The 11,299-nt window shown below is 43.8% G+C and overlaps 1 protein-coding gene across 1 annotated transcript in view; it reads left to right on the top strand.

Annotated features, from left to right (window-relative positions):
• Positions 1 to 5,160: 5,160 nt before the first annotated feature.
• Positions 5,161 to 11,299, top strand: part of LOC128647697 (granzyme A) — a 42,903-nt gene continuing 36,764 nt past the window's right edge. The window contains exons 1-2 of the mRNA XM_053700443.1: positions 5,161 to 5,247; positions 5,413 to 5,557. Coding sequence (XP_053556418.1) covers positions 5,193 to 5,247; positions 5,413 to 5,557 — 200 coding nt within the window. The 5' untranslated portion in view covers positions 5,161 to 5,192. The remainder of the gene's footprint in view (positions 5,248 to 5,412; positions 5,558 to 11,299) is intronic.

Below are 11,299 nucleotides of genomic sequence, written 5' to 3'. Positions count from 1 at the left end.
TTGGCTTCTCTACCTCTGACAAATCCAACCTGGTCTTGGTGTATCAAATTCGGTAGGATATTGTTCAGACGGTTAGCGAGTATTTTCGCATAAATTTTTATGTCTACATTCAAGAGGGAGATTGGGCGATAACTACTTGGTTGGTCGAGTGGCTTGTCTGATTTTGGTATGACCGTTATGAGGGCTTCTAGTAGGGATTGGGAAAACGATTCTCCTTTGTCTATTGAGGTGTACAGGGTATGTAGTGGTGGGCCTAATTGGTTCTGGAGCAATTGGAAGAATTTGGTCGTTAGGCCGTCTGGGCCTGGGGATTTACCATTTGGGAGGGCTTTAGTGGTGAGTGCTATTTCCTGAAGCGTTATAGGGGAGTCGAGGGATTGTCTGTCCTCGTCCGAGAGATTTGGTGTCTCTAGTGTTTTTAGATAGTTATCAATGTTGCAAAGCTTTTCTTGGGATATATGGGGGTCAAGGTTATATAGTTTGGAATAATAAGAGACAAAGGAGTTAGCGATATCCTCATTTTTGTTCATCAGGTTCCCTGAGGGGTGCCTGATAGACCTAATAAAGGAGTTGAGTCTCTTTTTTTTAAGCGATCTGGCTAGAAGGCGACCAGCTTTGTTACTTTCAGAGTAGAATTTAGCTTTGGAGGTGAGTGCTCTTAGGTGTGCATTTAAGGTTAAATATTTGTTAAGATTATCTCTTGCTAGTGTTAGGTCAGAGAGTTTTTGAGCCGAAGTAGGGTCAGTTTTATGAGCCGTATCAGCTTGGTGAAGGTTGGAGGTAAGAAGGGAAAATTGGGCAGATTTTAATTTCCGTAGTTTAGTGGCATGTTTGATTAGGTGTCCTCTAATGTAACATTTGTATGCCTCCCAATTATTCACAGCAGATGTATCGTCGGGCCTATTTATTAGAAAATATTCGTCTGTCACCTTAGTCAGGTCCTCTAGAATTTCTGGGTTTGTTAGAAGGGAGTCGTTTAGTCTCCAACTCGAGAGTTTCTTGGGTCTAGTAGACCAGTGGAAGGTGGACAATACCATACTGTGATCTGACCAGGGTGTGTGGAGAATGCGAGATTGTGTCAAGTCGGTAAGAAAAGATTGGTCACACATTAGGTAATCTAGGCGTGAATATGTGTGCTTAGGGTGTGAAAAAAAGGTGAAGTCCTTTTGTGTAGGGTGAACTATCCTCCAAGTGTCAAATAGTGAGATAGAGTGTAGTGTTGCACAGTTTGTTTTTCGTATGTTGCTACTGAGATATGATGTGCCTTGTGAGTTGTCCAAGGCGGGGGTCATTGTAAAATTAAAGTCGCCGCCTAGTATAATCGGGCCTTTGGAGATGTCCATTATTTTGTTAGTTACAGATCTGAAAAAGGAGGGTGTAGGTCTGTTAGGGGCGTATATATTGGCTACGGTGATCGGTCGGCCGTAACACAGCCCAACAAGAATCAAAAGTCTGCCTACCGTGTCTGAGTATTTCTGCAAAAGTTCAAAAGGAACATTCTTCTTAACAGAGATGCATACCCCATTTTTTCTATTTGGGCCTGAGCTAAAAAAATGTTTATCATAATATCGGGTGGCTAATGTAGGTTCGTTGCGTTTTTTGAAATGGGTTTCCTGAATCATAATGAAATCTATGTTTTTTTTATGGAAATCATAAAAAGCTATGGAGCGTTTTTCTGCCGAGAGAAACCCCTTCACATTTTGACTAGCTATTGTCAGTGTGTTCATGGTAGGTGCAAAGAGCTGGCTATTGGTGATAATAAAGAGGATGTTTCCTGCAGAGGAGGTGTACAGGCAGATGTGTTTGACTCGTGTCCTGTCGGGGTGCTGGTTGGGGGGGATTGAGGGTGTGGCTAGGGATAGAAGGGGTAGGGTACTAGGGAGAGGGGGAGAAAAGGAGAGGAGTGTAAAGAGTTAAAAGATGTGTCAGACCTCAATACTCTGGTGGCAAATAAGGATTAAGGGAGAGTGGTCTTAGGTTGAATAAGTAAAGGAGAAGCAAGGAAAAAAGAAGCTACAAAAGAAAAAAAAACGTATGATAAAGAAGAAGAAAAAAAAAAACAAAAAAAAAACAAAAAAAAAAAAAGGAAGAATACAATAAAACAGTAACAGTTATAAGAGCAAATTCAATCAAGGCAAATGGACAAGCCGGGTGCTTGTTTTAGATCAATTATCGCTATATGCCCGTTTATAAAGTATCTATATATCAGGCATTGCATATTTTCCCAAATATTTCTTGTTTTAATAAATGTCACTTAAAGCTGGTTGCAGTTAATAGCAAAATCCGTGAGCATATTACTTCAGTAATTTTTAACTGTCTAAAACAAAGAATGCACAGTCAACTTAACTCAACAATATGTATAAGCTTAATAAACAAAAAACATAAACAATGGGCCGCAGCTTACGTATAGAGCCTTGGCTGTATATTAGTGTCTTTTTGTAAGTTCTAAACAAGATGTGGTCTAGGCTGATAGTTGTAGGCTAGGCTAGTCAAACCTTATAATTAGGAGAGTTAGTAGGTAAGTCCATAACAATATTATAACAGTGTCTTTTATACTTGCCACAGTCCTTTAGATCTTTGAAGTTTCAGGTGTGGGCAGGATGTTTAAAGCTCAGGACCAAGTGAACTTCTCCAGAATAAGTTGGGTTTAGAGATGCCGTTAGCACATTTGAGGCCAGAAAGAAAGACATGTCTGTTTTACCCGGGTTGTTGTGTGTCTTCTTCTATTGAATTAGTCGGGTTCGTTAGTCGTCTTTTAGCTTGGCTGGCTTGGTTATCTGACTGAGGTCTCCTTTGTGGCTTTGGGGCCAACTGGTCCGAAGTAGTGTGACGTATGTGTTGTCTATCTTCTGTGGTCAGGGTTGGGATGCCCAGTGTTGTGCAGAAATTTTCGGCCTCCGTAATTGATCTGCATTCGTGGCGGATGCCATTTTTTGTAGCAATTATTGAGGTAGGAAAACCCCATCTATAGGGAACTTTTAGCTGTCTCAAATGAGAGGTCAGGGCCGAGAAGTCTCTTCTCTTTTGTAGAGTCCTTGCGGACAAATCTTGGAATATTTGTATACGAGTATTTTGGTAAACCATGGCTTGCTGTTGTCTGGCCTGATTATAAATCGCCTCCCGCTGTTGATAATTTTGGAAACGGACAATGATGTCCCTTGGCGGGGCGTCAGCCGCTGGTTTTGGGCGGAGAGCTCTATGTGCTCTATCTAGGATAATATTAGATTGCTCACCCTCAGCTGGGCCTGTCATCTCAGCAAAAAGACCTAGTAGAAACTCTTGTATTTCGCCGCCTTGAACAGACTCAGGGATGCCTCGAAACCGCAAGTTATTGCGTCTAGTGCGGTTTTCAAGGTCATCCAGTTTATCCTCCAGTTCCATTGAATATTGCTGTTGGTATTTGACTTTGGAGGATAATTCCGCCATCTTTTGGGCAATGACATATTCGTGTTCCTCCAAGGAATCGACTCTTCGGCCTAAATCGCCCATCTCTTTTTTAAGGTCTGCGCACTCAGTTCTTATACAAGATTTGACCTGGTTTATCAGGTCTTCCATAGCTTTATAAGTAATGGGCGAGTCGGCCTCTACCAAAGGAATGGTGGGAGATGGACTTCTCGGTATATCTGAGTCCTCCAAGTCATCTGTGTTACTAGAAGGTGCAAGAGGGGGCCCAGGTTTTTGCTTAAATTTCTCGGATTGCCTGAAAAAAGCATTCATGTCTTCCTGGGATTTCTGAGATGTTTTGTGTTGTTTGTCATTCTTTGTCCCTCTTCTTTGCGACATTTTAGTGAGATAACAGAGGTATAGGCCAAGTTGCAGGGGACACTATTTGCAGAAGATACCGTAGTATAGTAGAGTTATATTATAATAAAGATATAGTATATTTGCCCCACTCTCCAGGGGGAGATGCCCTCACTGGGCGATGCCGGCAAAGGGGATGAGGATATGACCCGCTGCTATGGTGAACAGCGGGAAATGGATGGAGAGAGGGGCTTTCTGTGTTTTTGTCAAGGATTTAGCAAGATCCCGTTAAAGTCGGTAAGCAAAGGCAGCGAGTATTGGATCCCTGCTATTCAGTTGCAATGTAATTTGGGCGCAGTTATAGATGGCCTCCGGTTAATAAGGGAGGGGCAGAAGAGACAACACCAGGGTTAGAACTAAAGTTAATCCAGAGAATGGGCCATGTCTGTAATTGTTGATATATGTATTAGTGCATAAAGTCAGCAAGTCAGTCTCACAAAAATCCTACTCATTCCGCCAGTTTCAGGATCTTGTTATTGAGGTTGGATCTGTGGGTATAGGATGTGAACTTGATAGTGGCTTATGAGGATAAACTTTAATGGATGGATGCAGCTTCCTTGTAAGTGACACTTCCGACAGTGCTGGTGTTTAATAGTATATGCACCGGAGCGGAACTACGGCCCTCCGGTGTCTGATATAGGTGTGATGAAGTGTCAGCAGCTGTCTATTTCAAGTCCTATAAATGATCGTACCCTTACAGAGTCCACCTTGGGGTATGTGAGTACAACCTCTCTCCCAAAAACTTCTGTTATGTACTGTAAAGTTAGTGTGAACCGGAGCGGGAGTTGGCTCTCCGGTGGGCTGCAAGGATGTTAGGCAGGTATAGGGGTGTAGTGGCATGATAATTGCTTACCCCTTATGTCCTTTAATTATCCGAGAAGACAGCTTGTCCCAACTCATGCGATCCTTTGCCGATGGGGCACTGAAGATGCTGGATATGAAGCTGCGTCACAGCTTGTAGCTCAGAGTCCTGTCACGCTGTGTTATGCTGCTTCTTCACTCGCTTATGCGAGCAATTGCCAACGGAACGACAGAAAGTATTTTCTTGATCCACTCACTTTCATATGCATGCTAGTGTAGTCAAAACTTATGAATTAGCTGATTAGGGCATGTATATTCTTTTTAGCACCCGGCTTGTGGTAAGAGCATTAGTAAGGTGCGGCCATCTTGGTTAGCCGTTCGCTCCGCCTCCTACATCTGTAATTTTAAAAATAATTAGACTGTCCTCTGGGCAGGCTTATCAACAAGTATCACCATAAAAAGTAAGTTACAAAAAGGAAAAAAAAATTGCATTTTGCTGGCATATGTGAGTCACAAATAAAAGCCACAGTATCTCTTGCACATCACACGTACTGCTGCTAGGTTTTGCATAGTCGAGTTAGAAATCAGTAATGATGAGCAAATTCCCCATTTCGTTAATGTACCTTCTCTTGCTTATTGGTAAAAGTAAGTGCTTGTTTAGTGCAATACATTTTTATTTGAATATAATGCTTCTATTTGCCTTTATTACTAAGAATAATATGTTTTGAAATAATATATAAATGTAGATACTGCATTAATATTTTCTGAATACTTTATGTAGTTGATGTGCTCTTGTCTTTTCATTTATAGGTCATTTTATGGAAATTATTGGAGGAAAAACTGTTGTTCCACATTCAAGACCATACATGGCACTGCTAATAAAAGAAAGATATCCTGTTTGTGGAGGAGCATTAATTAAAAAAGATTGGGTTTTAACTGCAGCTCATTGTGGAATGTAAGTACTTCTGTTCAAATAATATTAACTTGTGCGTGCACATGCGTTAGTTTATATGTTTGTATGTATGTGTGTGTATGCATGTGTGTGCACATGTATATGTGTGTGTGTGTGCATGCATGCATGCGTGTGTATATGTATAAGCCTGTGTGTGCATGCATGTGTGTGTGTATATGCCTGTGTGTATGCGTTTGTGCATGCATGCGTGTATGTGTGTGTATGTATGTGTGTATGCGTGTGTGCATGCATGTGTTTGTGTGTTCATGCATGCATGCGTGTGTATACATGTATGTGTGTGTATTTATGTGTTTGTAGGTATGCATGCATGTATGTGTGTGTGTATGTGTGTGTGCATGCATGTATGTGTGTATGTATGTGTGTATGTGTGTGTATGTATGTGTGTGTGTGTATGCATGCATGTGTGTATGCATGCGTGTATGTGTATGCGTGTGTATATGCATTTGTTTGTGTGTGCATGCATGTGTTTGTGTATGCATGTGTGTATGTATGTATTCATGTGTATGTATGTATGCGTGTGTATGTATGTATGTATGTGTGTGTATGCGTGTGTATGTATGTATGTGTATGTATGTGTATGCGTGTGTATGTATGGGTGGGTGTGTGTGTGTGTAAAAATACAATGCATTTATCTACAGCACAGTTGAGGCTGGATCCAAAGAGATTGTTATAAATAATTTCACTCACATTTTGTTTTCTATCATGTCTGTATAAGGTAGAAAAAAGCACCATAACACATTGTGTATGTCGATCTTTAGGAGCCGAGAACTTTTTGAATGTGATGTCTGTTCAAATGAAGGATATTTGTAATGCTTTGCTTTATAGGAAATATTATCAGTAATAACAAAAACATATGTAGATGTATCAATAAAAAGCTTGAGTCAGGGCAACATGTTTGCCAGGTCATTAAAATAATTTTTAACTATTTGTTTTAATAGAAAATAGCTTGTTCAAAGGGACAAGTCAAAAGTAAACTTTCATAATTCAGATAGACCATGCTATTTTAAACAACTTTTCAATTATTAAATGTGTTTCATTCTCTTAGTATTCTTTGCTGAATGACATATCTAGGTATAGGCTCAGGAGTAGCAATGAATGTCTGGGACCTAGCTGGTGATTGGTGGCTACACCCACATGCCTCTTATCATTGGCTTACCAGATGTGTTCAGCTAGCTCTCAGTAGTGCATTACTAATGCTGAGCCTTGTCTTCAACAAAGGATATCAAGAGAAATAAGAAAATCTGATAAAGTAAATTGGAAAGTTGTTTCAATTTGCATGCACTATCTGAATCATTAAAAGTTTAATTTTGACTTTACAGTCCCTTTATGTTAAGACTGACGAGAACCAGTTGTTTAATTCTTGCTAATTCTCTGTTTGGTTGTTAGGTGCTACTGCTTACTGCTTATACGCTGGCGGTCACTTCCTGCTCATAGCTGGTGGCTGTGTATTGCTTTTTAAAATGTAATTTGTGTCATACAAGCCACTGCTGTCTCTCTCAGAAAGTGTGATGTTTGACTACTGGTGCACGGTAAGGTTGCACCTCCGCCATGTTTTCCTGTATACTTATGAGTTATACATGCTGCAGGGTGTGCAGAGTGGAACATGAATAGTGCTGTTCAGTGTCACTATTTGTGTGCTGTCCAGGGTTGAAATTCATGTTCCTCCCTGCACACCCTGCAGCATGTATAACTCATAAGTGTAAAGGAAAACATGGCTGAGGTGGCAACCCTAGTGCACGGGCCCTACAGGATATGTGTGTATGCCACAGAAAAACAGTAATAGCTTCTAGAAGCACATGTGCTAATGAAAGCATATTGCAAAAATGCTTTTATTTTAAATTGAAATTCTCCTATGTACCTTTTTGACCTTTCTATTCCTTTTATTTGTTTTTCCATAAGAAATAAAGAAAAACATATTTAAAATCTGCAGTTTTATATGATTATTTATTTTTATATCATTAGACTCTTTAATTGCACATAAGTGGGCACCATTTATGCAATGATGATGTGACTTTTGAAGGCAATTTTTTTTTTGCTTGGTCAAGGGTTGCCAAGATGCAACCAAAAAAACTAAGGTTTGGAGTTTTTTTTGGGGTTTATTAACTTGGATTGCATTAAATATATTTTGCACTAGCAATGTATTAATTATGTTGTGTAAGTCAAATGGTACATATCCCTAAAAACTCCATTTGGGCTCCATGATGCCTTTGAACTAAATAACTGATTAAAAATACATAAAACTGCAATAAGATAATAATGTGGACTAAAACATTCTATTATTGCCTTATTGCTTGTACTAGTCCTAAAGCTCGTTCACATGGGCCATTTTTTGCAGTACAGCGGTCCCACCCCTTGCTCGCTCCCCCCCTCTCTTTTGCTTTCTATCTCTCCCTCTCTTATGCACTCTCTCTCTCCCCCTCTCTTTTGTGCTCTCTCTCCCCCTCTCTTTTGCTCTCTCTCCCCTCTCTCTTGCTCTTTCCCCTCTCTTCTGCTCCCTCTCTCCCCCCTCTTTTTCTCTCTCTTTCTCCCCCCTCTCTTTTGCTCTCTCTCTCACCCTCTCTTTTGCACGCTCTCTTCCCCTCTCTTTTGCTCTCTCTCCCCATCTCTTTCGCTCTTTCCCCTCTCTTTTGCTCTCTCTCTCCCCCCTCTCTTTTGCACTCTCTCTCCCCCTCCCTTTTGTGCTCTCTCTCCTTTCTTTTGCTCTCTCTCTCTCCCCCTCTCTTTTGCTCTTTCCCCCTCTCTCTCTCTCCCCCTTTCTTTTGCTCTCTCTCCCCCTTTTTTGCTCACGCTCTCTCTCTGCCACTCTCTTTTGCTCTTTCTCTCTCCCCCTCTCTTTTGCTCTCTCTCCCCCTCTCTTTCTCCCCCTCTCTTTTGCTCTCTCTCCCCCTTTCTTTTGTGCTCTCTCCCCCCTCTCTTTTGCTTTCTCTTTCCCCTCTCTCTTTTGCGCTCTCTCTCTCCCCTCTTTTGCTCTCTCTCTCCCCCCTCTCTTTTTATTTCTCCCCCTCTCTTTTGCTCTCTCTCTCCCCCCTCTTGTTCTCTCTCTCCCCCCTTTCTTATGCTCTCTTTCTCCCCCCTCTCTTTTGCTCTCTCTCTCTCTCCCTCCTCTCTTTTGCTCTCTCTCTTTCCCCTCTCTTTTGCTTTCTCTCCCCCCTCCCTTTTTCTCTCTCTCTCTCCCCCTCTCTTTTTCTCTCTCTCCCCCCTTTCTTTTGCTCTCTTTCTTCCCCCTCTCTTTTGCTCTCTCTCTCCCCTCCTCTCTTTTGCTCTCTCTCTTCCCCCTCTCGTTTGCTCCCTCTCTCCCCCTCTCTTTTGCTTTCTCTCCCCCCTCTCTTTTGCTCTCTCTCGCCCCATCTCTTTTGTGCTCTCTCTCTCCCTACCCTCTCTTTTGCGCTCTCTCCCCCCTCTCTTTTGTGCTCTCTCTCCTCCCCTCTCTTTTGCTCTCTCTCTCTCCCCCTCTCTTTTGCTCTCTCTCTTCCCTCTCTTTTGCTCTCTCTCTCCCCCTCTCTTTTGCTCTCACCCCCCTCTCTTTTGCTCTCTCTCTCCCCCCTCTCTTTTGCTCTCACCCCCCTCTCTTTTGCTCTCACCCCCTCTCTTTTGCTCTCTCTCTCCCCCCTCTCTTTTGCTCTTTCCCTCTCTCTCTCTCCCCCTCTCTTTGACTCTCTCTCCCCCTCTTTTGCTCTCTCTCTCTCCCCCTCTCTTTTGCTCTCTTTCTCTCCCCCCTCTCTCTCCCCCTCTCTTTTGCTCTCTCTCCCCCCTTTCTTTTGCGCTCTCCCCCCTCTCTTTTGCTCTCTCCCCCTCTCTTTTGCACTCTCTCACCCCTCTCTTTTGTGCTCTCTCTCCCCCTCTCTTTTGCTCTCTATCCCCTCTTTCTTACTCTTTCCCCTCTCTTTTGCTCTCTCTCCCCTCTCTCTTGCTCTTTCCCCTCTCTTTTGCTCCGTCTCTCCCCCCTCTCTTTTGTTCTCTCTCTCTCCCCGCTCTCTTTTGCTCTCTCTCTCCCCCTCTCTTTTGCTCTCTCTCCCCTCTCTTTCACTTTTCCCCTCTCTTTTGCTCCCTCTCTCCCACCTCTCTTTTGCTCTCTCTCTCTCTCTCTCCCCCCCTCCTCTCTTTTGCTCTCTCTTTCCCCTCTCTTTTGCTTTCTCTCCCCCTCTCTTTTTCTCTCTCTCCCCCCTTTCTTTTGCTCTCTTTTTCCCCCTATCTTTTGCTCTCTCTCTCCCCCTCCTCTCTTTTGCTCTCTCTCTTCCCCCTCTCGTTTGCTCCCTCTCTCCCCCTCTCTTTTGCTTTCTCTCCCACCTCTATTTTGCTCTCTCTCGCCCCCTCTCTTTTTTGCTCTCTCTCTCCCCCTCTCTTTTGCGCTCTCTCTCTCTCCACCCTCTCTTTTGTGCTCTCTCCCCCCCCTCTTTTGTGCTCTCTCCCCCCCTCTATTTGCTCTCTCTCTCCCCCTCTCATTTGCTCTCTCTCCTCCCTCTCTTTTGCTCTCTCTCTCCCCCCACTCTTTTGCTCTCACCCCCCTCTCTTTTGCTCTCTCTCTCCCCCCTCTCTTTTGCTCTCACCCCCCCCCCTCTCTTTTGCTCTCACCCCCCCTCTCTTTTGCTCTCACCCCCTTCTTTTTTGCTCTCTCCCCCTCTCTTTTGCTCTCTCTCTCTCCTCTCTCTTTTGTTTTCTCTCCCCCTCTCTCTCTCCCCCTCTCTTTTGCTCTCTCTACCCCTTTCTTTTGTGCTCTCTCCCCATCTCTATTGCTTTCTCTTTCCCCTTTCTCTTTTGCGCTCTCTCTCTCTCCCCCTCTCTTTTGCTTTCTCTCTCCCCCCTCTCTTTTGCTCTCTCTCTCTCTGCCCCTCTCTTTTGCTCTCTCTCTCCCCCTCTTTTTTATTTCTCCCCTGTCTTTTGCTCTCTCTCCCCCCTCTCTTTTTCTCTCTCTCTCCCCCCTTTCTTTTTCTCTATTTCTCCCCCTCTCTTTTGCTCTCTCTCTCTCTCCCCCTCTTCTCTTTTGCTCTCTCTCCCCTCCTCTTTTTTGCTCTCTCTCTTCCCCCTCTCATTTGCTTTCTCTCCCCCCTCTCTTTTGCTCTCTCTCGCCCCCTCTGTTTTGTGCTCTCTATCTCCCCCTCTCTTTTGCACTCTCTCTCTCCACCCTCTCTTTTGCGCTCTCTCCCCCTCTCTTTTGTGCTCTCTCTCCCCCTCTCTTTTGCTCTCTATCCCCTCTTTCTTACTCTTTCCCCTCTCTTTTGCTCTCTCTCCCCTCTCTCTTGCTCTTTCCCCTCTCTTTTGCTCCGTCTCTCCCCCCTCTCTTTTGTTCTCTCTCTCTCCCCGCTCTCTTTTGCTCTCTCTCTCCCCCTCTCTTTTGCTCTCTCTCCCCTCTCTTTCACTTTTCCCCTCTCTTTTGCTCCCTCTCTCCCACCTCTCTTTTGCTCTCTCTCTCTCTCTCTCTCTCCCCCCCCTCCTCTCTTTTGCTCTCTCTTTCCCCTCTCTTTGCTTTCTCTCCCCCTCTCTTTTTCTCTCTCTCCCCCCTTTCTTTTGCTCTCTTTTTCCCCCTATCTTTTGCTCTCTCTCTCCCCCTCCTCTCTTTTGCTCTCTCTCTTCCCCCTCTCGTTTGCTCCCTCTCTCCCCCTCTCTTTTGCTTTCTCTCCCACCTCTATTTTGCTCTCTCTCCCACTCTTTTTGCTCTCTCTCTCCCCCTCTCTTTTGCGCTCTCTCTCTCTCCACCCTCTCTTTTGTGCTCTCTCCCCCCCCCTG

The sequence above is a fragment of the Bombina bombina genome, chromosome 2 (assembly GCF_027579735.1).
Source record: "Bombina bombina isolate aBomBom1 chromosome 2, aBomBom1.pri, whole genome shotgun sequence".
In the NCBI taxonomy this organism is placed as follows: domain Eukaryota; kingdom Metazoa; phylum Chordata; class Amphibia; order Anura; family Bombinatoridae; genus Bombina; species Bombina bombina.
The sequence above is the reverse complement of the archived record's forward strand: the minus strand, read 5'-3'. Positions and strand labels throughout refer to the sequence as shown.